General features: G+C 59.5%; 4 protein-coding genes across 19 annotated transcripts in view; 1 reads left to right on the top strand and 3 right to left on the bottom strand.

Annotated features, from left to right (window-relative positions):
* The first annotated feature begins 48 nt into the window (after nt 1–48).
* Nucleotides 49–2390, top strand: LOC119156869 (FH2 domain-containing protein 1-like). 3 transcript variants are annotated; one of them, XM_037407269.1, is made up of 2 exons: nt 49–98; nt 523–2390. In XM_037407269.1, the coding sequence occupies exon 2, from the start codon at nt 547–549 to the stop codon at nt 1672–1674; it is 1128 nt and encodes a 375-aa protein (XP_037263166.1). In that variant the 5' UTR covers nt 49–98; nt 523–546; the 3' UTR covers nt 1675–2390. The 3 variants fall into 3 exon arrangements, with proteins under 3 accessions (XP_037263166.1, XP_037263168.1, XP_037263167.1); XM_037407271.1 differs by having other exon boundaries at nt 75–98; nt 526–2390; XM_037407270.1 differs by lacking the exon at nt 49–98 and adding an exon at nt 128–412.
* Nucleotides 2391–2562: 172 nt separating this feature from the next.
* LOC119156870 (PHD finger protein 13-like) lies at nt 2563–8199 on the bottom strand. 2 transcript variants are annotated; one of them, XM_037407272.1, is made up of 5 exons: nt 8007–8199; nt 5830–5922; nt 5036–5648; nt 4684–4722; nt 2563–4574 (listed from the first exon to the last, which is right to left on the bottom strand). In XM_037407272.1, the coding sequence occupies exons 1-5, from the start codon at nt 8130–8132 to the stop codon at nt 4348–4350; spliced, it is 1098 nt and encodes a 365-aa protein (XP_037263169.1). In that variant the 5' UTR covers nt 8133–8199; the 3' UTR covers nt 2563–4347. The 2 variants fall into 2 exon arrangements, with proteins under 2 accessions (XP_037263169.1, XP_037263170.1); XM_037407273.1 differs by lacking the exon at nt 8007–8199 and adding an exon at nt 6286–6550.
* Nucleotides 8200–8756: 557 nt separating this feature from the next.
* Nucleotides 8757–19916, bottom strand: ABCF3 (ATP binding cassette subfamily F member 3). 2 transcript variants are annotated; one of them, XM_037407300.1, is made up of 21 exons: nt 19766–19916; nt 19392–19539; nt 19243–19322; nt 18868–18923; nt 16992–17089; nt 16753–16875; nt 16258–16524; nt 15972–16052; nt 15369–15428; nt 14967–15023; nt 14736–14758; nt 14043–14098; nt 13699–13899; nt 13446–13522; nt 13161–13205; nt 12691–12823; nt 11967–12055; nt 11673–11764; nt 10942–11074; nt 10473–10560; nt 8757–9630 (listed from the first exon to the last, which is right to left on the bottom strand). In XM_037407300.1, exons 1-21 carry the CDS (start codon nt 19836–19838, stop codon nt 9472–9474), a joined length of 2139 nt encoding a protein of 712 aa, XP_037263197.1. In that variant the 5' UTR covers nt 19839–19916; the 3' UTR covers nt 8757–9471. The 2 variants fall into 2 exon arrangements, with proteins under 2 accessions (XP_037263197.1, XP_037263198.1); XM_037407301.1 differs by having other exon boundaries at nt 9472–9630; nt 18868–18920.
* Nucleotides 19917–20618: 702 nt separating this feature from the next.
* AP2M1 (adaptor related protein complex 2 subunit mu 1) overlaps nt 20619–27080 on the bottom strand; it is a 29641-nt gene continuing 23179 nt past the window's right edge. For 4 of the 12 annotated variants that reach the window (XM_037406815.1, XM_037406816.1, XM_037406818.1 and 1 more), the window contains 8 exons: nt 26571–26706; nt 26332–26473; nt 25599–25610; nt 23848–23967; nt 23202–23337; nt 22353–22450; nt 22084–22195; nt 21603–21737 (listed from right to left, as the gene is read on the bottom strand). In XM_037406815.1, coding sequence (XP_037262712.1) covers nt 21603–21737; nt 22084–22195; nt 22353–22450; nt 23202–23337; nt 23848–23967; nt 25599–25610; nt 26332–26473; nt 26571–26706 — 891 coding nt within the window. Of the gene's footprint in view, nt 21738–22083; nt 22196–22352; nt 22451–23201; nt 23338–23847; nt 23968–25598; nt 25611–26331; nt 26474–26570; nt 26707–27080 lie in introns of all 12 variants that reach the window. The other 8 variants (XM_037406822.1, XM_037406820.1, XM_037406824.1 and 5 more) reach the window with 5 other exon arrangements.

The following is a 27080-nucleotide window of genomic DNA, read 5'->3' as shown; positions in this document are numbered from 1 at the left end:
GAGCGGCGGCAGCTCGGCCGGCCCGGGTGCACCCCCGCCCCGGGCCGCCGCGGGCACGTGGTGCGGGCGGGGCGCGCTTCCGGCGCGGCGGCGGATCGGTGAGAGCGGGCGGCACCGGGCGGCGGCGGCGGGGAGCGGCCGCCGGTGGCCGGGGGAGCTGCGGGTCCCCCGCCGCGGCCCCGGAGCACGCGTGGGGTGCCCCGGGGAGGCGCTGGGCGGCCTCCCCACGCGTGCCCGGTGCCCCGCGGGGAGCCCGCCCAGTTCCCGCGCAGCCGCGGCACCCACGGGCACCGGGGAGAGCCCCCTGTCCTCCGCGCCGCCCCGGGGCAGGGGCGCAGGCAGCCCCCGCCCCACGCAGGGCTGGTGTCACGGGTGGCACAGGCACTGCTGAACCAGCCGGCGTGCTGCTGTGGTGTGTGGGGACAGCCGCGCGGGCAGGGGACGCTGGTACCCCGGGGGTGTGTGGGAGGAAGGGGACCGGGGCTTTGGGGACATGCCTTCAGCTGTGTTCTGTACCCACAGCAGGAGACCCTCTGACCCGTAGCGATGGGGAGACCCAGGAAGGAGCCTGCTGGCGCGTCCTCCCCTCGGCCGGCCACGGCCGCCCCCAAAACCGCCCCTGCCGAGCCGCCACCTTCCACCTCGGCCGCCCGGGCCAAGGCTGTGGCTGTGGGAGGCCAACGCAGGAGTGCTCCCGCTGCTGGGGCTGCTGGCCGGGGATGGGGGACAAAGCCAGGCTCCTCTCAGCCGCGACCTGCAGCATCCCGCGGAGCCCATGGAGGTGCTGGGGACCAGCGTGGAGCACCTGCCGGGAGTTGCTCTGCAACCCAGAAGAAGACACCTGATGCCAAAGGAGCTGCTAGCCCAGCTGGACCTGACCCACGTCCACAGAAGAAGCAGCCTGGGGCTGACCCGAGCGTGGCCTGGGACCAGTTCCTGCCCCCGCTGGAGAGCCAGGACATCCCGTGGGTGGAGAAGGAGACCCGGGGCCAGCGGAGCAACCCCAAGTGGTACGAGTGGCGGGAGAACCGCATCACCGCCTCCATGGCCCCCAGGATCGCCAACAGCAAGTTTGCCAATGGCAAGACGGCTGAGGTGCCCCAGTCCTACCTGAAAGCAGTGGTGAGCTCCAGCCCCAGCGTGCAGACGCCAGCCATGTCCTGGGGGGTCCGCAACGAGAAGGTGGCCGTGCAGGCCTACGAGCAGCTGAAGTCGCAGGCGGAGGGCAAGCCGGTGCGGGTGGAGGACTGCGGCCTCTTCATTCACCGGGAGAAGAAGTGGATCGCCGCCAGCCCCGATGGCATCATCAAGGAGGCAGCCACGGGGAAGGCTCTGGGGCTGCTGGAGGTGAAGTGTCCCTACAAGCACAGGAACAGGACGGTGCGCGAGGCCTGCAAGGACAAGGACTTCTGCCTGGAGGTGGACGGGGACTCCTATGCCCTGAAGAAGGATCATGCCTACTTCACCCAGGTCCAGTGCCAGCTGGCAGCCACTGGCTTCCAGCAGGCCGACTTTGTGGTGCACACCACCAAGGAGACAGCCGTGGTCCCCGTGGAGTTTGACGCGAAGTTCTGGGGGCAAACAGTGCCCAAGCTGGAGAAGTTTTATACCGAGGCAGTGATTCCCCACCTGGAGGAGAAGGCAGCTGGTTCCGTCTGGGCCAAGGAGGAGTAAACCCCGCTGTCTCGCTGCACAAACCCAGCTTTGGCCCCTCATGTAGAAATTACACCTAGTTTTGCTGATGCTCTTGGACGGTTCAGTGCCTCTGCCCCAATGCAACTGTCTCAGGACCGAAACGTACCAGCAGGACCCTGCTTTGGTAAGGGTCCCTACAGTCAGTGACTCCTCCTGCCCTGGCCAGGCCAGCGCTCTGCTCCCTATGCCACCTTGTCCTGTCTCCCCCACCGTATCCCCTGCTTGACCCCTGATATTGCCTGGCAGAGGCTGGCACACCTCCAGATCTGCACAGGAAGCCAGTGATACCTCTATGTTGGAATAACACTTACTTTGTGGAGAAAACTGGATCCTTTGACACCTCAAGTGCTGCCAAGATTAAATCGTAACCCTATGCCGGAGCAGAGATAGAGCCAGGGAAGGTTTGTCAGAGCTCAAAGCAAAACACAGCTATTCAGCTAAATTGTGATGTGCCTTAAGAGCTGCAGCAAGGGCGCGTGGATGCCCCCTGCCCCCCCCCATGCGATTGGACCTGCTGCTGCTTTGGAGTAATGGATGATGCTCGGAGTTCTCTGCAGCCTCGGGAAGATGGTGCCCATGGAAGAGGTTGGCCCCCAGCCCATGCACCTCTAAAGGACCTTCCTGTGGAGCATCCCCATGTGCCACAGCAGGGCAAGGAGGTGCTCGTTGCGCTATTAAATAGGAAGTGTACTGGCCTCTTTGTTCCCTGTTGTTTGTGCAGTTTGGTGTTTACTCTGGGGTGGGGGTGTAGCGTGGCTGAGTGAGATCCCTGTACCAGTTCCTCTCAGCCACAGCGGAAGGGGAGCACTCAGGTCCCAGGGGTACATGACACCCGAGGCCCCCCAAGCTGTGCCAAAGCCACCACCATTATGGCAAAAGTACTTTATTATATACATAAGACTCCAGCCACACTCCACAGGGCAAGGACCAGAATTCGCTATTTTACATATCAATACAAAGTAACTATAAAAACATAAAGCACTTTTGGGGCCCAGGCTTTCCACAGGAGGAGAGGCACAGGGACAAGCCTGGGGGCTGCTGAGTGACAGGGGGCTGCCCCACACCCTCCCCCAGCTGTGGTCCCACAGTAACCAGATGTGCAAGTAGGAAAGAACCCAGTTAAGAAATAGTCATGGGGACTGCTAAGTGGGTGCTGTCCCACTCCCCACTGCGGGCAGTGGTGTGACAGGGGCCAAGCCACGTGTCACCAGGACAGGAGCAGGGCCTGTGTCCCCCAGGGAAAGTGCAGAAGGCACGTGGGCCAGGCTCTTTGGAGGGGCCGTGAGGAGGAGGTGGGATCCAACGGTTAGTGCACACGGGGGCCCCAGGTCACTCACGCGCGCGCGCACACACACACACACACAGGGGACATGGAGGGGAAAAAGCCTTCTGCTGCCAAACTTAACCAGGGGCCTGGAGAGGGCACATCCCATGTCTCTGGAGCAGCAGTTGCATAGCAGAAGGGGCTCAGGGCCCACTCTTGACAAGTCCTTAGGTTTTACTCTACACGTCCAGGAAAAAAAAAAAGCCAACTTCTCTGATGGAGGGAGTGCTGGGAAGCAAGGGCCTCCCAGCTCCTGGCTCCATCCAAGCTCAAGTCTCAGCATCCAGCTGGTGTTGAAGCAGATGCTCCACCAGACAACCCTGCAGGCAGGAGATGGCCACAGGGTACAAGCTCCAGTTGTTTTAAACTGGAAGTGAAAAACATGGAAAGCTAACCAGAGCACTCTCCTGCTCCCCTTCCAAATGGCTCCCAGTCCTGCCACGGCCAGCTCTGAAGGTAACTTCAATCTCCTACCAGGAATCCCACCCTGCTTCACACAGAAGACCTCAGTGCAACTGGAGAACATGAAGCAAGGAGGGCTGCTCAGCAAGAACAGCCTTTGTAATCATCTACTAGAGGATGCTTTTGCTGCTTCTGACCTAGCAGGACCACCCTGAGAGGCCATGGGCACAGCAAACAAAACCAGCAGCACCATGGGCCAGGGGAAGGGCCTCCCCTGTGCAGCCTACAAGGCTGATGAGCCAGAGATGGCTCCACCAACACCCTCAAAATGCAGAGCCCCAGTCTGCTTCAGGTGTCAGCAGGACCAAGGTCCCTTTCCCTCCGGCCCTGGAGAGTGGCACACTCCATGGAAGGAGCTCGCCTGGGCTGCACCTACTTGCTGGAGGAGAAGTTAAGTCTCTAGGGCTCTGCTGTCACATCCCACCCAAAGGTCCAAGGCAAGGAAAGGAAAAATAGTGAGGAAAAAGGAGGAAGGGGAGTCACATCTTGGGATAAGTGTAAGCTTCCACCACACCACAGAAAAACTACTTGGACTAGGCTTTCCTCAGCTGCCCTGGGGGAAAGGCACTGAGCCAGCTTCGTGCGAGGACAGAGATGTTTCTGAGCGACCTAGCGCGCGGCTGGACCACCCTCAGCCCCCCCCCCCCCCCAACCTCTGGGGTAACAAGAGCTCCGTGGCCAACACGGCCCATCCCCAGGCAGGATGTGCGTGGCAGCTTCCAGGAGTCAGAAGTGCAAGGGGGACAGCCCAGCCCTGCGGCCCAGCCCCTCCCCTGCCATTACTGTGCATTGATTGTCTAGCCAAACCGGGCTACAGTCTTCAGTTTAAAAAGGGGACCCCCCCGCCTCCCCGCTCTGGAGGAGCTTCAGTCACAGAAGCGCTTGCGGGGCACCGTCCGAGCTCGGTTTGAGCGGCGAATCTCCTGCTTGGCATCGCGGCATCGCTGGCAAATAAAAACCTCAGGCACGTTGGATTTGCGGATCTTGGCACAAGAGAGGTGGATCCAGGTAGCGCATTCATTACATTCGATCATGGGCCTCCCTGCGAAGGGCTTCAGGCAGAAGCAGGTGATCAGATCCCAGGCATCGTCATCTGGTCAGGGAGAGAGACACCAGTCAGAAACCACCTTACCAGCTACGGGTCCGGCTGTGGCCAGACTAGCCAGTTCTGCTGGTGTTAAATGGGACAGCCCCCCACTCACCTTCTGCTTTGGTGTTGGGAGCTGCTGCAAATTCAACTGCTAATGTTGCAAAACAGGGTAAAAGAAGAGAAAAAAAAAAAAGATTAGTAAGGCAGCCCTACACCTCACTTCAGACATGTTTCAGGTCTGTACTGCTTGCCCTGTAGAACAGAGCTGCCAAAGGGCAGGCCAGCTCCCTGCCCTCTGCTCTTCAGCCCCTCCAGGTCCTGAAGGTAGTCCCCTTGCTGGGAAAGGCTCGGGCCATCAACAAGCCCTCCCTGCAGCCAGCACGGGTGGCTCCAGCTGAGGGAGGGATGATACTCAGCGTTGGCTGCAGCACAACAGGGCCCTCTGCACCCCCTCTGACACTCACCACTAAGCTGGGAGCTCCCTCTGCTCGCATCTTCCCCTTCGCTTTGGTCCAAGGTACTAAAAGAACTGGGGCTTTTCCTCCCGCCAGAGCAGGGGTCATGCTCCTTTAGCTGAGGATCATCTCCTGCTGGCTTCTTGGTCCCCTGCGCTCCGTGCATCCAGTCCTTCTCCTCCATCAGCTCCTCCAGGAGGGAGTTGGGCTGGGGGTCCCCAGCCAGGTTGAGGGAAGGCTCCAAGAGCTGCTCTTTCATGGGAGGCACCTGTCCCTCCAGCGCAGCCAGCTCCTTCACCCCATCCTGCTCTGCCCCAAAGCCCTTCCCGGCACTCAGCGGCACCCTCTTCTCCACCTCCTGCTCCAAAATGAGTTTCTTTGCTGGTGGTTTCTTCCGCCTGGTTTGCTGGGGCCGGACATCGTAGAAGCTGGCGGGGAAGGCAGGGCAGCTCACCAGCAGGCTGCTGTCCACAGCCCCCCTTGCTGCAGTGTTCCTGCTCCTGCCGTCGTCCGTCAGGACGTGGCAGTCAGAGGAGTGGGACGAGGCCCAGCTATCGCTGTCCTGAGTGCTCCCCGTGCTGTTCTGGGGACTCATGCTGCCTCCGTGGGGCCAGGGCTCATTCTGCAAGAGGGGAAGATGCAGGACTAGCATAGGAGACCACAGCGCAGGCATTCAGGGTAAGGAGAAAGGGGCAGGGGATGGAGAACGACTATCCAGAAGGATCAGGAGCTGGCTCCACACAGGGCAGGGAGCCCAGAGGAGCCAGTCTTTTTGCAGCGGGACACCCTGCAAGCCCGCTTACCTCTTCAGGGTAGGGGATGTAGCCTGCGTAGGCCAAAACGAAGGTGCAGAACTGGTTGAAATCCTCCACCGTTCTCTGTCGTTTCTGCAACGGCTACAACAAACACCGCGTGTCGATTAACCCCCCTGGATACACCTACCTGAGCCGAGCAGAGCATCACAATCGACCCCGGCAGGCAGCCCTGGACCGCCAGGCAATTATACAAGCACATAATATTTAGGTCACCTGAACACCCATCCATCCATCCTTCCCATAACCTGCCTGCATCGGGAGATGCAGCCCGTCCCTTTGAAACCCGGGTTGCAGGGACGGGACACGGGACACCCGGAGAGCAGCAGTGCCCGGCAGGGCTGAGTCAGAGCCTCGGGAGCTCCGGGCCGGCCGCCCACAGCCACTGACTCAAGGCCAGCGGGAGAGGGCGGGGGGACGGGGGGACACCCCGCGATCTGGGCTTACCCGGCCGCTCCCGGGGCAGCCGGCACAGCCCGGCACGAGGTCCCGCGGCCGGAGCGCCGGGGACCCACGGCCCCGCGTGTGGCACCGCCGGGAGCCCGCGGCCCCGCCAGCCCCGCGCCGGCGTCCCCCGGGCTGGGGCCGCGGAAGCGGGACCCCCCCCGCCCCGCCAGTCCCGGGGGCGGAGGAGAAGCCCCGGCGCCGGGCCGCATCGGTCCCCCGCGGCCGGGCGGGAGGGGAGGGCAGGGCAGGGGGCAGCCCCCCCCGGCCGCCGCCCGTCCCCGCGCCGGGCACCTGATGGCTCCCAAGATGGCGCCGCGCTCCCGGTCCTGCCCCAACCGGCCGCCGGGGGGGCGACCCCACCCCCGCACACGGACACCCCCCGCACGAGAACCACCCGCCCCGGCTCGGGACCCCCCCCCCCCCCCCCCCCGCTCACACACACACGCGCACTCCGGCCCCCCGGGCCCGCCTCGGCACGCAGCCCCCCGGGGCAGCACGGCGCGGTACAGCCCGGCCCCGCCGCCGCCCGCGGGGGCTCCGCGTACAGCCCCCCCCGCCGTGCCCACAGCCCCCCCGGGAGCTCCTCATACAGCCCCCCCCTGCCCGCAGCCCCCCCCGAGGGCTCCGCGCGCAGCCCCACCCGCGGGCACACCGACGGAGCGCCCCGCGCCCCCCCCCGGCACACGCAGAGCCCCTCCAGCCCTCCCTCAGGCACGGCTCCCCCCGGCATACACTCACACACCCCCCTCCCCGCTCAGCACACACTCACGGCCCCCCCCCTCAGCACACACTCACGGCTCCTTCCCACCCACACTCACGCTCCCCCCCCCCCTTCAGCACACACTCACGGCTTCCCCACCCCCCCCCCGGCACACACTCACGCCCCATTCCCCCCCCAGCACATACTCACGGCTCCCGCTCCCCCCCCCCCCCCCCCAGCACACACGGCCCCCCCAGCACACACTCACAGCTCCCCCCCCCCCCAGCACACACTCACGCCCCCCCCCCCAGCACACATTCACGGCCCCCCCCCCAGCACACACTCACAGCTCCCCCAGCACACACTCACAGCTCCCCCCCCCCAGCACACACTCACAGCCCCCCCCAGCACACACTCACAGCCCCCCCAGCACACACTCACAGCCCCCCCCCAGCACACACTCACAGCCCCCCCCCCAGCACACACTCACAGCCCCCCCCCAGCACACACTCACAGCCCCCCCCCAGCACACACTCACAGCTCCCCCCCCCAGCACACACTCACAGCTCCCCCCCCAGCACACATTCACGGCCCCCCCCCCCAGCACACACTCACAGCCCCCCCCAGCACACACTCACAGCCCCCCCCCAGCACACACTCACAGCCCCCCCCAGCACACACTCACAGCCCCCCCCCAGCACACACTCACAGCCCCCCCCCAGCACACACTCACAGCCCCCCCCCCAGCACACACTCACAGCTCCCCCCCCCCAGCACACACTCACAGCTCCCCCCCCCCAGCACACACTCACAGCTCCCCCCCCCCCAGCACACACTCACAGCCCCCCCCCAGCACACATTCACGGCCCCCCCCCCCCCAGCACACACTCACGGCCCCCCCCCCAGCACACACTCACAGCCCCCCCCAGCACACACACAGCCACACGCAGCTCCCCCGCCGCAGGCACACAGCCGCTCACCGAGCAGCCCCCCCGCGGGGACCCCCACCCGCCCCGCTCACCTCCTCGGGCCCGGGGGAGCCGGGGCTGGGCACGGGGCTGCTCCCCGCCGAGCGCGGCCCGCCACGGGGGACGGCTCCTCCGGGGGCCTCGCGCCCCTCACCTGCCGCCTCCCCGCCGGTGCTCATGCCGCCGGCCCTGCCCGGTGCGGTGCGGTGGGCGCCCGCCGCCGGTCGGAGCGAGGCTGGAGCGCCGCCCCGGCCGCAGGGGCGGGACCACCTGGTGGCGGGGAAGGCGGGGGCGGGGCCTCGCGCTGGCCGCCCCGGGGTGGGATGGGGGGAGATGGGATGGGGGGAGATGGGATGGGGGGAGATGGGGGGGGGGGGGGGGGGGCGGGGGTGCCCGCCTCCTACCGGCGCGGGTCTGGGGCCGCCGGCAGCACCGACTGCCACCGGCAACCGGGACTGGCCATGCCGGCACCTCCGGCCGCTGGCCCCGCACCGCTGCCCAGGTCCCCCCGCTCCCCCCCCCCCCCCCTCCGCTCTGCCCCCCCCCTCCCGCAGCCCCCAAACCACAGCGGGATCCTGCGCCCGCCAGAGCCGACACCCGGCCCCGCTCCGTGCCACCCCCCCGGCGGCCCGTGCCCCCCCCGGGACACAGGCTTAGCCCCCCTCACCCCACCCTGGCCCCCGCGGAGCCATTTAATTTGGCAAGAGCTCCCAGCCAGGCACTGCCCCGCGCTCCGAGCACCCTTGTGCTCAGGGCAGCAGATGCCCCCTCCCCCCCCCAAGGAAAGGAGCGCTGCGCACCCACTGCGTCCTGGGTTTATTTACACGGCGACCCCCGCGCAGGGCCGGCGGGGGGGGGGGATGCAGGCGGGAGGCACCGGCAGCAGCGGAGCAGGGCCGAGCCCAGGACTCCCTCGGCACTACGGCCACCAGCCCCCGGTGAGCACCGGCCACGGGAGCCCCAGCTTCCAGGGGCTGGTTGGGGGGGGGGGGGGGGAAGAGGCAGGGGGTCACTTTTAGCAGCAAAGGCCTCGTTTCCCTCCAGGGCGGCAGGGAGGACGGGGGCATGTGATGGAGCCAGACTAGTGTTCAGCCAGTTAAAACACAAAAAATAAAAAAAAAAAAGAAAGAAAAAGGCAGAGTGGGAAGCAAAACATGGAGAACAGCTCCTCTCCTGCCCTCCAGAGCACGGAGTTAACCCGGGGGGTCAGGACACACCACCTCCTTCCCTCGGGGCAGAGCAGCAGCTCCAGGCACTGCCGTCCCCTAAGCACAGCGCCAGGTGCAGCCCCCGGCCCAGCAGAACCCCCGGCCCGCGCAGCACCGGCTCCTGCCCGCCCCCCGCTGTCCCTCGGCCGGCCCCGGCAGGGGGGAGCAGTTCAGGTGGCATCGGATGGCATGGCTGACTGTCCATGCGGGCAGCGGCGTCCTCGGCGCTCTGCCAGGCACAGTTGGGATGGATGCTGAGGCGGCCGAGCTTTGCGCTCCAGCCCCCGGCACAGTCCGGCTCCCGCCTCCCTTATAGGAATCCCTCCTTCCGGAACTGCTCCTTCAGGATGTCTCTGTACTGGTCAAAGCCACCCTCGATGCGGGTCACGGTGGCATTCTCACACACCCACAGCTCCTGGCACACCAGGCGGATGAAGCGCTCATCGTGGGACACCAGGATCACACCGCCCTGCCAACACACCGGGGGGGGGTGGGGTGGAAAAAGGGAACTTAGTGCAGCACAACCCAGGGCCTGGCACTGGTGGCACAGAGATCCTGCGCCCCCATCCAGCCTGTGCCCAGGGCTTCAGGTTTCCATCTGCTCCAGGGAAAACCGGATGCTATTTCACTGGCAGGGACCTAATCGCAGCCTTTCCTTGCTCCGGGGGGTCAGACACATCATGTACCAAGGAGGCACGTGCACCAGTAAGGTATGTATCCTCCCCTCTTGGAAGACAAGTGTAGGGTTCGTTCCTGGCTCTCCAGATCTCTGACAACTCTAAGGATGGAGATTCCAGGTGGAGTGTAGAACAGTCAAAAGGTAGCCAGGCAAGGTCCCAAGCAACCTGAGTCAAGGTTTTTTTTTTCCCCCCACAGGAAAACTTCCCCAACGTGAGCAACTATAAAACAGCAAGAACTAGGTTGATGGCAGCAGTATCTGGAGGCCGAGTCTTTGGAGATCAGCCATAAAACGCTCCCTGAGGAAGATCTGAGCGACCCCAAGGCAGGGCTGAGTGCTGCATGCAGCACGTGAGAAGTCACAGGGCATAGGTGAGTGGTCAAGAATGTGGGACAAGGTGCTCCCTGGTCTGCTGTTGTGTCTCAGCCACCCCTAGACAAAGCCAGCAAGTGAAACAAACTACCAGGACGGACAGCTAAGGGAGAAATGTGACCGACTTCCCAAATTCTGTCCTGGACTCGAAGCCACCACTGGTATTTGACCACCCACCTCTGGCTGAGATGCCAAGTAACTTGAGCTGGAGGATGCAGGAAGAGTTAGAAAAACTAGAGATCTTGTCAAGGGAGCCTTACCCGGAACTTATTCAGGGCCTTTGCCAGTGCCTCGATGGTCTCCATGTCCAGGTGATTGGTTGGTTCATCCAGGATGTAGAAATTTGGACTGGAAGAGAAGACGGCTCTGAGTGTGCACTCACAGCAGTCCTGGGCTGGGTCCGCAGCCTGTCGTGCTGCAGCGACCTCCACCCAGCTGCAACAGCCGCCACTCAGTGCCACAGCCATCGGCATACGCCTGGCCCCAAGGTCAGCACTGCCCAGCCCCAGGGATACCTCTTACCCCCGTGAGCCCAAAGCAGTAGGAGAAAGCCACCTGCCCCCTTCCACAGAGTCCCCCCAGGGTGACAACCTCCCTCCCCATCTAAGTCCCGAAGTACGAGGCTTCCATAGGGCAGCAGGCCATCCCTGGATGCCTGCCTTCCTCCCGGTGAAGCAGACACCAGGCATGAAGCCATGCAGAAATTAACAGCATCTAGGAGAAAATTACCAGGACATAGTCATCTGGGCAAAGGCCACGCGACTCTTCTGGCCTCCAGACAGGCTGGCCACGGGACGCACGGCCAGCTCTCCCGAGACGCCGTAGCTCCCCAGCTGATGCCGGTACTCCTCCTCCGTCTTCCCTGCAGGAGCGTGTAACACAGCTATGGCACACCCGGTGTGACACGGGGCCCTCAGCACCCTGAGCTCGGCGGGCACCGCGGCTGGGCAGCCTGTGCCAGGCCAGCATGGCGGGGGAGGAATTCAGCAGCCACCTCCAGGCAATTCCCTCCCAAGCAGGGGGTTTGTGGGGAAAACCTGACACAATCAGGACAGGAGCTGTAAGGCTGGTGACTGGCTCCAAGTGATGCTGCCCCCAATTCCCAGTCACCACGTGACGTCAAACAGCGGAGAAGGGAGCCAGAGGTTTTGGCAGCTGGGAAAGGGGGAGCTAGTGCTCGTTCGGTGCCCAGCAGGAAAGCCGGTCACCTGCCCCAAAACCTGGCCACGGTGGAGCACCAGCCTGAGGTCTGCAGGCTGCCAGCTACCCCTGCTTCTCAGGGCTGGTGTCCTGACCTTGGCTGGGCATGGGGAGTTACCCAGAGCAGGCAGGGTCCCTTAAACACTGATGTGACAGAACCTTCTACCCAGGGCCATGGACAAATCCACGCTGCTCCACGCATGGCAAAGCAGCCAAGCCATCCTCAATGGACCAGACCCCCTGGGATCTCCAGAACCCACCTGGGAACTTTCTTGCCAATAACTCTACAGCACTGATATTCAAGTCCAGTTGATCCACATGGTGCTGGCTGAAATAACCGATCTTTAGGTTTCTGCGGAATGAGAAGAGTGACTGGGAGCTGGTACCAAACCCTGCAACCACAGCACTCACAGCTGCAGCTACAAGAAGAGGGGCACGTGCGTGGGTGTGCAGGACCCATCCCATCACTCGGGTAGCCATCACTCCAAAGCACAGCCCAGAAGCCTTCCAGCTGCATCACTCCTCCCAGCCCCCCAGCCCTTCCTACCAGGTACCTGTGAGCATGCCTGATCCCTCTGACTGGTGCCAGCTCCCCCATTAAGATCTTTAGCATGGTCGACTTGCCAGCTCCGTTCTCCCCAACCTAGAGAAGCAACAGCAGCATTGGAGAACATGAAACCTGGGGATGAAACCCGGGGGGGGGAGGGGGGTGGGCAGGGGGCAGTGATCAGGGAATTTCAGCTCTCTTGGATGATCACGCAACGGAGTGGGGCGGGATGAGAGTCCAACCAGTGACTCCGGCTATCTGGAAGCTGCGTTTCTTTCACTGACAAGAAGCACAGGCAGCACTGCCAGAAGATGTTGCCTTCCCAGCCCTCAAGCCTAAGGATTACCTGCTCCCAGCCTCATTTACAAGCACATAGCATCTCTCTGCTGCCCCATCCAAGCACGGCAGGAGCCCCTGCTACATGCCACTGTCGTCTGCAAACAGGGAGTTACAGAGAAGATGGACCCAGTCTCTTCTCAAAGGCGCTTGGTGAAAGGATGAAGGGCAACCCGCACAAGTCACAAATTCTAACTGGTATTGGGAAAAACGTTCCTCAAAATGAAGACGATCAAAGGCTGCAATGGGACCCAGAGGAATGGGAGAAACAGTCCTCCCTGGAGATCTCCAGAATTCAACTGAGCAACCTGACCTACACATCAAAGCTGCCCCTGCTTTGAGCAGTGACCCCCCAAGATCCCGCATAGCCACCCTTACTCTGCAATCCCACATACCACACAGATGCGGGACTCCAGGTCAGCAGAGACGGAGAGGGAACGAAAGATGTAGTGACTTGGGTCATAATAGAAGTCTACTTCGTCTAGCTGCAGGATTGGGGGGGAGAACTTCTCAAAGCCATCAGGGAACCTGGGAAGGCAGGAAGAGGTGAGAGATGGCCAGGAACTTCAGAGATACTGCTCCCAGCCCCCCGGGACAACCCCTGCAACCCTCCAGGTGACAAGGCGGGGGGGCTCCCTACCAAGCAGGGCCTCTGGGAGGGATAGTCACAAGAAGGGGACATGGATCTGCAGCCTTGGCCCCAGAATGGAACCCAGCCTGAACATGGGGGCCTGGCTGGGCTCCCTGTCAGAGTAAGGCTGGCCTGCAGGAAGGGTGGCTGTCCCAACCAGGACAGGACCCAAGAGGAGCTCATGTCAGAAACAGAGCCAGGTGCCCTCCAAGCAAGGGCTCAGGGGACACTTACTTCATGATCACCTCAGACTCCTTGTCCACAGGTTTCAGCTCTGGCCTGCAAAAAGAGGAGACACATAACCAGGTGCCTTGCACTGGGGGTCTGTTCCCACGCCACAAGCCGAGATAGCGCCTTCAGCTCTGTGACACCTCACTGTAGCCAAAGCCTTTGGACCAGAGACAGAGCACCCAAAGCCCAAGCCACTCCTGTATCTTCCAGGCACCCTGGGAACCTCCGTTTCTTCCCATGAGCACTGCCCCTTCCCCACCTCCAGACAGAGGCAGGACAGGCACTCACAGCTTCTCCAATAGCTTGAGCTTGCTCTGCACTTGGGACGCCCGGTTGGCATTGTAGCGAAAGCGGTCAATGAAAACCTACAAGAGAGAAAAGCCTTAGAGAGCCCTAGGTCCCCTGCAGCCTCAGCCACCCAGCTCTGCTGCCAAGGCTCCTGCAACAATACAGCCATATCCACAGGTCTAGAAGCACAGAGAAAGGGAGACAAGGCTGGGAGATGAGTGCCCCAGCCCGCACTACTGGCTTCTCCCAGTACCTGGATGTGCTCACGGTACTGCTGCTGGGCTTCATACTCTCGCTGCTGGTTCTTCAGCCGCTCCTCCTTGATCTTCATGAAGTTCTCAAAGTCCCCGCGGTACGTGTCCAGCCGCTGCGAGTGCAGGTGGATGATGTCCGTGGCCACCGCGTTCAGGAAGTTCCTGTCGTGGGACACCACGAGGATGGTCGACTGCCAGGTCTGGAGAAGACAGTGAGAGGGAGGCCTGAGCACCATCAAGCCAGAGTGCAGGGCCTGGTCCCACCACCCAGCAAGGCAAAGATGCCAGCCTGGAGGACTCCATCCCTCGCTCGCCCAGCCTCAGGGCCTCCACCACCGCCTACCTGCAAGTAGGTCTCCAGCCACAAAATAGCCCTCACGTCCAGCATGTTCGTTGGCTCTGAGGGAAGGGGAAGAGGCACCAAGGTCAGGAGGGACGAGGATGGCTGGGTTACACTTTTTTACGCAGCAAAATCTAGCAATCAGCAGTGTGGAGGAAGAGACCCTGTGTGGGCACCTTGCCCCCCCAGCTCAGGGGACTCACGTGGGCAGGCTGTGACGGATGTGGGCACGGGGGATGAGGCTCACGCAGGGACGCTCCCCCCACCCCATACCAGTACCCAGACCCCAACGCCCAGCAGCAGAGTCTCGCCCAGACCCCCCACCAGAGACAGGGACCTCCTCGCCCCACAGTCACCCCCTGCGGTGACCCAGTGTGAGCTGGCAGCCAGGGCACATAACAGCGTCAGGCGAGGGAAAGGGGACTGCTTGGGGCAGGATGACATGCAGGTCACCAGGCTGGGGCACAGAGCAGAGCTCTGCTGAGCGCAGCTAAAGCAGCTGCCCACACCGACGTCCCCGCACCACCGCCAGCTCTGCCCGCTGTGCCAGGGAGCACCGACAGCCCTGCCAGCCCAGCCCTGTCACACAGGGCTATTTTGAGCAGGCAGCTAAAGGCCGTGGCGCATTCCCAACCCCACCAAGGGCACAGGCAGGCCCAGCAGCGGTGTCGGAGGGGACTCACAGTATCGACTTACCATCCAGCAGAAGGAGATCTGGCCTAGGAAAGGCAAGACGTGGGTATCAGAAAAAAGAGCACCGTGGCAGAGCAGAGCGCATTTCACCACACACACGCGCAGAGCTGTGATGGCTCCAACGCTCCCACCCCGAGAGCCCGAGTCAAGAGGACTCCCAGGCAGCACCCCTGCCCCTCACAGCACAGACAGCAAGGAGAGTTCACCCCACAGCATGAAGGGCTGGACACCAACCTGGCAAACAGGGCTCTGGCTAAGGCCAATCTCATTCTCCAGCCTCCAGAAAACTCTCTGAGGAGAGAAGAGGTTGCAGAGAGGGGTTACCGTTTAACACAGAACAACTCTGTGTTTGCCTGCCTGCCAGGCTCCCTGCTCCCCTGCAGCTCTTTTGGCTCTGCTGTCACCCAGAGACAGCTTGTCCCTGCAGACATCCCAGGTACAGCACAAGATCCGAGGTCCACCAGGCAGGTGGCTTGGCACCCTCATGGCAGGAGACCACACAAGATGTGCAGGAATAGACCCTTCTCTCCCACAGGGCCCCCCTCCCTAACAGTCACAACAGTGTCTGGGGGTCTCACTAGGAACATCTCCCCAGACCCATTTCTTCTGTCTTGTTGCCCGGAGCTGGAGACTTACTTGGTTGTCTGTTGTTGCATCTTTGCATTAAAGCCCAGCCCAGCGAGAATGACGGATGCCCTGGGGAAAAGGGGAGAGAACTGGGATCCATTTACAGCATCCAACTGCAGAGCACAGTCCGACGTCTCGGACCCAGAGCCATCAAGGGGACTCTGCTGCATGGCTTAAAGTCCTTCTGGTGCAGGAAAACGTCCCTGCACACCCAAAAGCAGCATTTGGCTGGGAAATGCAGCCCAGCAGGGCACAGCAACCACATGAAGTCCCAAGAGATTTGCAAGAGGTTTTCAGCTCTTTGGCCATGAAAAGAGTCATTACCACCAACATCCCAGAAATGTTCCCGAGACACCAGGAACCTGGGGAGGTTTGAGAGGAGCAGCAGCAACAAAGCATGCCATTTGGGGCAAAAAAGCTTCAGTGGGAAGCTCAGTAGTCCTAACCCAGCAGAGACGTGACAGAAGAGACAAGAAGAGCAGTTGGGAGATCCCCCTGGCTCCACATGCTGGATCCCTGGGCCACAGCATCACCCTTCCGCGCCCCAGGCCCCAAACCACTGCCCAGCCCTGGCCACGCCAACAGCCAGTGGAGCCCACAGGGCTGTCTCACCTCGCTGGGGCCTTGTCTGCCTCAATCTCCTCCAGCTTCGCGTAGATCTCCGACAGCCTGGCACCTGCTGTCCCTTCTCCCCTGGGGCAGGACAAAGAGGAGTGTGTGGGATTGACCAGGGTCAGTGTTTGAGTGCTGGGGGAGGCTGATCTCCCCAGGCAGGACTAAGGTGGGCAAGATGCAGCCCAGCCCTGCTGGAACCCTTCGTTTGCAGGAGAGACCTCAAAACGAGACCTTGTGGTCAACAGGCCACAGAAGGGCTGGAGACCCAGTGGCAAGATCTCACCTGCCGGCATTAATCTTAGCCGTCAGGTCCCTCTCCTCCTGCAGCAGGCTCTCACGAGTGGTGTCACACTCCAGCACACTCTGCAGCGCCGGCGTCTCATCCCCTGCCACCTCCTGCTCCACATGGAGGATGCTGATGTGTGAGGGGATGCGCAGGCTCCGGCTGGCGATCATCTTCAGCAGCGTGGTCTTCCCCAGCCCGTTCCTGCCCACCAGCCCGTAGCGCCGTCCAAACGCCAGGTTCAGGTCTGCTCCCGCCAGTAGGACACTAAAGCAAGAGAAGAGGCAGGTACCTGGTCAGACTGCCCCACGGAGAGCCAGGTAACCATCACAAACTGCTCCTGCCCAAAGCCAACAGGGTGAGGTGCCCATCCTGCTTTCTGATCTTTCCCATACCCCCTGTGATTTCTCAACCACTCTCCAAAATCCAGTCTCAGTCTCCCATGGTCTGAAACCCCCGCCAGGATCTGTCCCACCTCCCCACCTGCACACTCACCGCTCACCGAAGGACACATCGAAGTTCTCGATGCGCACATCATATGACTTGTTCTTGCCTGATGACTCCATGCGAGTCTCCTTCTTGCTGGCAGCTTGGCTGGCAGATGCCTCCTCAAGGACCCTACGGGCAGGCAGAAGACCAAGGAAGGGGCTCAACAGGAAGGCTCCAGTGCAGCCAGATCCCAGACATGCTCAGATGAAGGGGATGGGGATGTTCAAGGCACTCTCCATACTCACAGAGGGCCAGATGACTTCAGGGAATCTCGCTCCATCCTCTTATCTTGCTTGGCTTTCAGCCTGGCTTCCGCCTTCTCCAGTTTCTTGGCATTCACCATCTGGGGCACAAAACAGAGAGGTTGAAGAAGAGAGAGAGCATCTTCAGCAAAAGCCCCAAAGCCCAACTACAGAGAGAAAAGAGATTAACCAATTCTTCACGCCTGGAAGGGAGGGAAGGAGGTAGGACAGGGGAACTGGGACAGATTCAAGTGCACTTTGCAGAAGCTAATGAGGCCGGGAAGTCACTTCAGGAATGAAGTCCTAAATCAACTGCTCATACACAACACTCCTGCCTCAGCGAGGCAAACGGTTTGGCTGACCCCAACGTATGGCCAGTTTCTGTAGTTCCAGAGACCTGGGTCAACCAAGTCACTTCAACAGCCGCAACCTGCTGTCCCAGTGCCTCCTCCGCTACACCCTGCAACCACCCTCACCTGGACCATGAGGTGTTTCCCTTCCCGACACGTTAAACTTTAGCCAGTTTGGAACAAACTCAGCTTACGCAGTGGATCAATCACGACAGAGGCAAAAGGCATTTAATTAAACCCAAAGGCAAGAAGGAGCCAAGTGTTTTAACCTGGCCTCTGCTCCTGGCCAGGCTCTCAGCCCGCTCCGGCGTATGCCTACGTCAAGTCAAATATTTGTGGCTGACCAAGAACACTCCTAGATATTTCTAGGCAACTCTGCAGCCACTGGAGCATGTTACAGACCTGCCCGCTAGACTGAAGAGCGTTTTGTTACTGGAGTTGTGATCCCGTACCTACAGACAGACCGAGTCACTCTGTGAACTATACAGAGCCCCCTGAATCTCACAGTAAGATGTGTCCTGCAAAACTTGAGAGGCCTCCCAAGGCCTTCTCTGAATCGTCTCCAATTTTTCTCAAGACCTTTTTTTGAGTTGTGGACACAAGAGCCAGAGAGTGAACCCAGCAGCAACAACTCCAGTGCCAAAACCAGCAACAGCTGCCAGCTTTCACTTAAGACTCCCATTCAGACACGCGGGGATCACATTAGGTCTCAGCCTCCAAGCAACGGGTTCTTGTCCTCAACACGTCACCCCAGGAAGGAAGAGCTCTATGCGAGACCAGCCTGGCAGAGACACTGCCCACCCTGTACAGCTACTGCCGTCCTTGCTTTACAAACGCACAACCACTCCTCACCCACACACAAAACTTTGGCACGTCCGATGCAGCGGGCAAGCCAGGTCGCTCCTGAGTGGCTACGCGTTTCATCGGTAAAGATGTTCTGATTTCCTCCAGGTCATGGAGCGTAACTGATTCCAAATTTCTCTGCTCCTGCTCTTCCGTCTCAAACCGTGACAACCCACAGCCATTTCTAAAGCTGGGCTTACAACCTCCCCGCTGCAGCTCTCTGGAAAAGAGCTGCTCCCTGCTAACTCCTCACCTGTAACACCCCGACACCCAACCACTAGCCAGGATTTTATCTCTCACTGAATACGGCAAGATGCCATCCTGGTACATCCTGTTTTCTCAATTTAAGGCCTTGCTGTAGGAGCCAAAGGTCCTCATGAAAGTCAGAGAACTCTAAGTGCCACCGCTGCATCGACCACGCTTTGAAGCTCATTAAGGAACTAGAGTAAAATAGATCTTGTCAAATTAATAAGCCATTAACTCCTGTTTAGGCTCTTTATCAGACCAAGGTCAAGACTTTCCCAAACCTGACAAGGAGGAGCAGTACCCCCTGCAGCTGTGTCCCCAACCAGGACAGCTGCCTGCCCCGGCCGCTCTCTGAGGGCCGGGTGACAGGAGCAAGGCAGGGTGCCTGCGGGTGCCCTGAAGTGTTAGTGGCTCCCAGCGGGTCCCCGGGCCCCACTTACCGAGGTCTGGCCTCTCTTCAGCAGCAGCCCTGGCAGCAGGTCCACGCTGGCATCTGCTGCAACAAGACGGTGGGGCTGGTGAGCACATGCTCCGGGGGGGGCCCACCAAGCGCTGCCTTAGGGGCTGCCCGTGACCGGGCTTGACGTCCCCTCTCCCAGCAGGACGAGGGGACCAACGGGTGGCTCCTCTCCCTCCACCCCAGCCCATGCTTCAGGCAGCCGGGCACCGCTGGACGCTGCGGGAGGAGAAAGCGGGGTGCACCTGCGCGAGGGAGCCCGAGGCGAGGGGACAGGGGAGCCGCTCCCCAGGGTGGGGCGGCCATGTCCCGAGCCAGGGGGCAGCTGGCGCGGGGGTCCCCGGCGGGCAGCACTCACCGTATCCGTCCGTGATCTGGGAGAGCTGGATGGGGGCGTCGAGCAGCACCTGGCTGCAGCGCTGGGCCCGGCCCTCGTCCCTGCGAGAGAGGAGGCGGCGGGTGAGGGGGCGCGGGGGCGGCCGCGGGGGCGGGCGGGGTGGCCCTTACAGCTGCAGCGTGTTGAAGAGGCGCTGGCAGATCTCCCGGATGGCCCCGTCGTCCTTGGCGTCCTGCGACACCTCCCGCAGCAGCTCCCCCACCGCCTCCACCAGCTCGTCCACCGACTCGAAGTCCGCCCCGCCGCCGTGCAGGATCCCTGCGGGCACACGGCGCTGCACACCCCTCCCGCGCGCGCGCTGTCGCGACGGACGGCCGCGTGTCGCGACGCGGCCGACAGGTGGCACCCGCCCGCTCGCCCTCCCCCGCCCCTCCCCGGCCGCCTGTCGCGACTCGGGCGCGGCCGCCTGTCGCGACAGGGGGGAGGTGTCGCGACACGCGGCGGGGCGGGAGGCCGAGCGGCGGGGCGGGCGGGCACCGCTCACCCGTCACGTAGGCAAAGACCTCGCCGTCCAGGTCGGGGAACTCGCTGCGGAGGATGTCGGCGCAGGACGCCATGGCGCAGCCGGAGCGGGGCCCGGCCGCGGCGCGGCCCGGTGCCGCCGCACGGAGCCCCGGCACCGCGGCAGAGGCGGAAGGGACGGCGCGCGGGCGGGGGCTGCCGGGAAGGAGGCGGGCGGCCGCCATGCGCGCGGAGGCCGCTGGGAAGTGGAGTCTGGGGCGGGGCGGGGCGCGCGTGCGCCGCGGGCCGCCACGTGCAGCCGCCGCCCGGGGCGGGGCCGCCGCGCCCCGCCGGGACCGGGCTGGGGGCGCTGGGCGGCAGCGGCCCGGGCAGGGCCTCGGCGCTCCCCGGTTGTAGCTTCCGAGGGCGGGGGGCTGCAGGGCCCGCGGAGCAGCCGGCGGGGGCAGGGGGCTGCGGCCCGGCCCGGCGCCGCGGCCAAGCGCCGTCACCGCCGGGCGCTGCCCCCTCCTCGCCCCCGGCCTCCACAAGCCCAGGCACAAGGAAAAACCTTTTTGTTTTGCCTCCTCCGCCGCTCACATGGGCGAAGCCACCCACGTTCCCCCGGGCCAGGCCGGCGGGGCTGGGCCTGCCCCCCGGCGGCAGCGGTGAGGGGCGGCCCGGCCCTGGGGGAGCCCTGAGCATCTTCGGCAGCACCTGGGAGCCATCACCGGCCCCCCTGGGAATAAAGTCACGGCTGGTTCTTTCCACCTGCTAACGCCGTGGCAGCCCAGGGCCGGGGAACCACAGGAGCAAGCCGCACAGCGCTCCGCTCGGGCCCTGCAGCACAGCCCCAGCGCCGGCACCACAAGCCCCACACAGCAGCGCAGGCAGCCATCTCTGTTCTACATACTTTATTAGATTCAGAGCTGGACAAATCACAAAGTGTACAAAATGGAGACCACACTACCAGAAGCGGGATTGTGGGTAGCAGCAGCATTCCTATGGCCCAGAAGCGTTTGGTAGAAGTGTGGAGAGGGCAGGCTGGGGCAGGGGGCTCTTAGTGCCAACTGCATTTTGGATTCCCCGAGGACAGACCCTGTTCACATCCTGACTGAGCTCAGCTGACCCACACTCCCTGGGGCAGAGGGGCCACGTTTCCAATTTGTTTGGAAAGGACACACTGGCTCAAGCCAGCAGCGGGTGGGGGTAAGTGCTCTAAGGACCTGAAATGCTGTGCCACCCACATACACACCAGCAGGAGCCTAAACTCTCATCCTTTTTGGTCACAAACCTTCCCACGGCAGGACTCTATACCGACGACTTTGCAAGAAATATAAGGTGGCGATGAGATCTGGCGAGCCCACCACCTCCTCTGGTGGAGGCCCGACAAACTCACCCCCCAGGCATCTCGGACTGGCCAGCAACATCTACCACAACAGCAATAGCTAGTACAGAAGCCAGGGTAACTTCAACTCAGATTTGTCCAGTCTATGTTTAGGTCTATTCTACGAGTACATATGCACAAGAACTTCAAAAATACTAGGATATGATGCAAGTAGTGAGACACCAACAGAAGAGGAGTTTAATGGTGGACGTTCCCTAGAAAGATCACGAGAGGATGGGAGTTAGACTAGCCCTTCCCCACCCTGGGACGGGGAGCAGGAGGCTGACTGCACCCCTGCGCATGGTTGGGTTCTGAACTTCATCTGCAGCATGGGTGGTAACTGAGCACAGGCAGGCAAGTCCGCTCCCAAGGTGAGCCACAGGGTCTTTCAATCTGCGTAGAAGGGGCCAGGCAGATGTTTTCTCTGAATGTAGTTGAAGACTGAGGAGAGGTGGAGGATGGCTTGGAGAAGAGGGAGCCTACCAGCCTGCTGGGGCTAGCATCTGGTCTCATAGATCCCGCTCCTGCCAATGTACCTCACCCATTTTATCACATCATGGTCACTGTAGTTCAGCTTTGGCTCAAAGACTTTCAGGTAGCGCACCTTCAGCCCAGAGGGTGCAAATGGGACCTATTGAGAAAAGGAAAAGCAACAGAGAGCATTGGAACAGAGGGGCAAGACGTTCTCCATACACAAATGCCATAGGACCCTGGTCTCTGCACCTAGGAACGGACACCAAGAACCACTGTTCCCTTCCCTACTCCCTGCACACATCACATGGTGACAGACCCTAATGGCTTTAAGGGCAACTTTCTTCCATTAGTTCTGCTGGCTGGCTGGCCTGGTGTTAGGAAGAGTCACACGTCAGCTTGGGACAGGGAGCACTCAAACCTGTGCAATCCCCGTGAGGGCAGAAGGGAGCAGACCGAAAAAGCTCTAAGGTTAGCTGCGCCCTGGAAGGCGGACAGGGACTCACCTCAAAGTTCATAGAGATCGGGGGCCGAGCCCACTTCTTCTTGTCATTGGTGGGCAGCAGTTCAATTTCCGCGCTGATCTGGGATTCCTTCATTCCGGCCATACGCTTTATCCTATCAGAGAAAGCCCAGAAGTGAGAGGGTGCCTGAAGAAGAGTTATATTCTCCCCTTCGCTACATGTGCTCAGGACAGGCAGGAACGCTAAACAGACTCTGCCTCCCCAAGCCAGCCCTGCCCTTGCAGCACCCCAGACTCAACACGCTCACTTACTTCCAGACAATGGCATTCTCACTGGCCTTGTACTTTGCCTTCCCTTTCATACAGATGACTTGCACTCCACTGGTATTGAGGGGTGTTGGGATCCGGACCTGGAAGGCAAGATCTGGTGAACAGAGGCAAGGAGACTGCAGCCTGAGCACTCTTCTGCAGTCTCAGGGGAAGACTGCCTCTCCTGGACCCCCCCTTAGCCTTCCTGCTCCCATCTCAGGGCCGAAAGAACATCAGCTACCACAAAGCATCCTAGGCTAGCTCTCCAGTTTCTCGTTTTCAAGCAAAAGATTCAAACATGTTTTCAGAATCCACAACAGTCAGCAAGGAACAGGGCAGAGCTCCCCAGTTCAAGCTGCAGGAAGCCTGGCCAGTGTCAGACAGATGAGCTCAGGAAGGATGCTGGGCTGGCCAGGGACGTCTGGTTGCACCAGGCTCTGGACAGCCCAGCTTTGCAGCAGTAAGCCTTTCCCAGGAGGGGACAAAGTTGCAAAGCCACCCTTAGCCTGTCTTACACAGCTCGTAGCCTGCTGCCTGTCTGACATACCATCAGATCACGTAGGCAGAACATGCACTTCTCACAGCAGCCAAGACATTAAGTGAACAGTTGCTGCAGGGAATGAGGCCTCTGCTGAGGCTGTGCAACTGGAAACAACTTCCCGCTCCCTACTTGCAGTGGTTCCCTTCCATAGCACAGCATCACGCATCTGTGGGGCATCCAGTTCACTTGTAGGCCTGTACAAGCTTGAGGACTCATCTGTGAGGACGCGCAGCAGGGGACAAAGCAGCACAATTCCCAGGCACAAGAGACCATAGGTTGTTGGGGTTTTTTTTTTTTGGTCCCCCTCTTACCTCTATCTTCTGGGCCAGCAAGGAAGGTTTGAAATTTGATTTGATGACCACCTTGACTTCCAGCTTGGTCCGACCCACCTCCCGCACCAGTGGGATCACACGGAAGGGAAGGATAATGTCCTTAGTGGTTCGGTATCTGCAGGGATGGAAGTAACAGTGAAGTCTGAGGAGGAGTTAACTCCCTTATGGTCTTAAATTGTACCACCTTCCTAAAGCGACCCTCTCTGCACACAGGGATCAGCTCAGAAACATCAGCCAGAACGGGAGCCATCCTAGAAGGAAGCAGCAGTAAGATCTGTGCTGCCATACGGCAGTGATTGAGTCCCAAGTTTTATATCTGGTTCCTGCCAATGGCCCTGTTCAAGGATACAAATTTTACAACACTGAAAACACAGATACAGCAAGCTAAAGGGTAAGGAAACCCACATCCAACACTACAGTTGTGGCAAAGAAAATCACGCAGCTGGGCTTCTACCACATTTGTTAAAGGAGAATTTGTGGGACACCCTACAGATTCCACTCAAAACAAGAAGGCAAGTGCATATTTGTTAGGTGCTCAAGGGCTGCAAGTCTGCTCGAGAGCAGCAACCCTACTGTAGCAGCAAGCAGATGCCAATGCCAGCCCGCTCATCCCCCACCACAGTACCTCATGAGCTCAAACTCTCCATCTGGTGGAATGAAGCTGATGCTCCTCTCAGAATCAAACTTGCTGAGCCTCACGCATTGGTGGAAAGTGCAGTCATCGATGGCGATTGACTGTTTGCCGCTAAAAACACGAGACACAGTTAAACAAGTGCAAGCTGCAGCCCAGATATGTTGGTGCAGTCAAAGTCTGCCCAGGCAGAAACTACTCTACAGAGCATGTTGCCATCACAGGTGTCCAGGAAATGGGGAGGCAGGGAGAGATTTAAGGGACAGCAGCCTCTTGGCTCAGACTTTCCTTGTTTCACCACCACAAAAATCTTATTTCAGGAAGCTCATTCAAAGGAATTCTCTCCCTCCTCTCCCCAAAGAGGAGAGAGATTAGAGCAGCACCCTTCTGTCATAGCCAGCAACATAATGCTTGGGTCTGCCTGCCAGCAGCACCTTAGTACTGCAAAGGCAACTCCGCTAAGCCCAAGTCTTCTCACAGCACAGTTCAAAAGGAGAGAAAACACTTTCCTGTCCAAAGCTATCCCACTGCCACACAGCCACGAGATGCCAGGTTTGTGGTCCTCCTGTTCAGAAATCTCTTCACAGCTATTGATTTCCACACTGCTAGCAGGTGGTTCGATTCTGATCTGATTTGGTGAAGACCACAATATTATGCCATAAAGTTTTAATCTCTCACTTCTTAAAAAAATCTGCACAGCTACAGTCTGTCCATGTAGATGCACTAGCCTAACCTGCCAGTACTGAGTTCTAGTCTGAGAATACTTTCCTTGCTACATATCCAGAGGTCACACACAAGACCTCTTCGCTACTGAGAGGGACCAGAAAATGAGAAGGTGGTAGAAACAGAAGAGGCAGCAGTGTAGAGAAGGTGCAGCAGTGTAGTATTGCAATATCTAGGCTGCCTCAGGTGCTGGGTTAACAGGACAACCATGTAAATGTGCTGATAGTACAAGCACTACAGGCAGGTTCAGCTGTCCTGGGAATCACCATTACCTGCACAAGTGGGAAGCAGACTGACCCCAGGCTGACTGGCTGTTTAGTTACACAAACCAGTGGGGCACTTGGTGCTTTGTAAGTGGGAGTTAAGTCTTTCCTAACCAGTTGGCCAGGTAACAGCCAATGTTAGCCAACTAGTTCCTGTTTCTTTGGAAATCTGCTGGGAAAGCCCTGCTGCCTAACACTGCTCCGGGTCTCAGGCAGCATTACTCAGGGCTTGGCATTGCTACACGCTAGATGCCAAAAAGCAACTGGCAGAAGCTGTCCCTTTTGGTCACCTCATAACTAAATGCTTCTGGAGAGTAACACCTCCAAGCTCATGCCCACTGAAGAGACAGTTAGGGATAACCACCTAGCAAGAGTCCCTGTCTATCTTACTTCCAGAACTCAAGAAAATGGCACACTTACAGGCAAAGGCACTCATGGCACAGAAGCTTTGGGACAGCATTACTGACTCTGCAGACGCCTACACAGATGACATTTTCACTAGACTACATCCCTACTGGGCAGCCACATGAGGCTCATCCATTTTACTAGCTAGATTCAAGTACAGGAAAGATGGCTTAAAGGTGACAGTGAAGCGATAGCTCTTGGCTTGGTTCTGAGAGAAAAGGCAAATAGCAGCTCAGCTCCATTTACAGGAACCATCATGGAAAGTGTCTGAGATCCAAGTTACATGCACAAGTCACACGAAGCAAGAGACAGGGGGAGAGCAGAGTGCACACATAGCTGAAGCAGATTATCTACCTTCCCAATTCACTGGGGTCAGCAAAAAAAACAAAAACAAACAACCAAGAGAAACACAGTTGAGTTACAAATGGTTAGTGAGAGAAAAGTGGTAGTCCCTTTGCTTTTATCTCTTCACCCCAAGCAGGAAGGCTGGAGAAGGCATAAGACCCGTTTTCAGCTTCAGTGTGGGTACTGATGAGGGTGCAGCTGGGAAGGAAGGTAGCTGGGCTCCTGGAAGAGATGAGCCTCTAATCCACACAGCCACTGACCACATGTATGTCAGGAGGGGCTTATCCAGGGCTAGTCTGTCAGCTGTTCCAGTTCGTGGGAACAGTCAAGCAGGCTGTGGTCAGAGGGGTTCCTTCACTGTTCCCTCAGAGCACTACTACTGCATCCTATGAATAAGAGTCTCTGCACTGACTAGGACTGCTAGAGACAAACCCTGCGAAAATCCATCTCGCAGTGTTTCCAGCTGCAAGAACTCCACACTTAATGTTTTTTGAATCTTGTGGGCTTTTTTTTGAACACTGCATTTGAATCTTAATACCTGAAGAGCTGTAGAGAAGCCCTCTGTATTAAGGCACTCAGGCTGGTAGCTTGCATGACAACTGACCTACCCAGAGAAGAGTTAGCAGTAATGTCTGAAGGGACAAAAAGATCAGCTTTGTCTGTCAAATCAGAAGAACTACTAAGTGCTGCCCTTTCATAAGAGCCCCTAGTGGCAAGTGGCTTTTACTCCAATGTCTCTTACCTTTTCCCCGTTTCATCTGCAGTCCCTTTGCCCTGTTTTTCAATTACAATCTTGTCATTCATGCCAAACTTGCACTCTGGCATTCCACTCAGATAACTCTTCATCACCACTCTGCCAGAGACATGGGCACTCAAAACCTGACCTGGTGTAGAGAAGAGCGCGGTTCAGAACACTTATGCAAGTCTCCACTCTCAAACCTTGAAGGGGAAAAGGATGCCAGCTCAATGCCTCCTACTTACCCTGCGGGGACATCAAAAGATTCACACTCTCCAGCACGTCAAGAAAGAGTTCATTGCGACGATATTTGATCCCTTCACGTCTCCATCCGATCTGTCCAGTCACCTGGCTAGTGATCTGGGACTGCTCTTCCTTAGTCTGAAGGGAAGAGATGACATCTTAGACATCTAGATTAATTCAAAGACTAAGAAACCTTGCTTTAAATCTAAAGGCGACCACTTGCCATTTATTACACACAACTGCTTTTGATGCTTAGGTACGGGTGCCGTCACAGCCCCCATGATTTGGTTCTTGTCTCCTCAGTGCAGCAAATCCTATGCCTAACCAAAAACTGGTCATAACAGCAGGAAAGGTTTTCCCATTTTGTTAGCTAGTCCATTAAGCTACATCTAGGTGCAGGGAGGCATGGGCTCCACCAATGACATTCAAATCATGACTCAGACTGTCACATCAATCCACATTAAGCAGAGAAGCAGCTGACAGGCCAGTTCACACCCTTATCCAACTCAACA

The sequence above is a fragment of the Falco rusticolus genome, chromosome 13 (genome assembly GCF_015220075.1).
Source record: "Falco rusticolus isolate bFalRus1 chromosome 13, bFalRus1.pri, whole genome shotgun sequence".
Taxonomy (NCBI): domain Eukaryota; kingdom Metazoa; phylum Chordata; class Aves; order Falconiformes; family Falconidae; genus Falco; species Falco rusticolus.
The sequence above is the reverse complement of the archived record's forward strand: the minus strand, read 5'-3'. Positions and strand labels throughout refer to the sequence as shown.

What these genes read in the sequence shown, in the direction of transcription:
- LOC119156869 (XM_037407269.1), top strand. Translation starts at nt 547, where the DNA reads ATGGGGAGACCCAGGAAGGAGCCTGCTGGCGCGTCCTCCCCTCGGCCG.
- LOC119156870 (XM_037407272.1), bottom strand. Translation starts at nt 8,132, where the DNA reads ATGAGCACCGGCGGGGAGGCGGCAGGTGAGGGGCGCGAGGCCCCCGGA. An exon ending in ACATCCCCTACCCTGAAGAG is followed by an intron (nt 5,649 to 5,829) that starts GTAAGCGGGCTT and finishes CCCCTCTTGCAG; the next exon opens with AATGAGCCCTGGCCCCACGG. An exon ending in TCCCAACACCAAAGCAGAAG is followed by an intron (nt 4,575 to 4,683) that starts GTGAGTGGGGGG and finishes CTCCCTGACCAG; the next exon opens with ATGACGATGCCTGGGATCTG.
- ABCF3 (XM_037407300.1), bottom strand. Translation starts at nt 19,838, where the DNA reads ATGGCGTCCTGCGCCGACATCCTCCGCAGCGAGTTCCCCGACCTGGAC. An exon ending in TGAAGAGAGGCCAGACCTCG is followed by an intron (nt 17,090 to 18,867) that starts GTAAGTGGGGCC and finishes TTTGTGCCCCAG; the next exon opens with ATGGTGAATGCCAAGAAACT. An exon ending in CTGAAGTCATCTGGCCCTCT is followed by an intron (nt 16,876 to 16,991) that starts GTGAGTATGGAG and finishes GCCTGCCCGTAG; the next exon opens with GGTCCTTGAGGAGGCATCTG.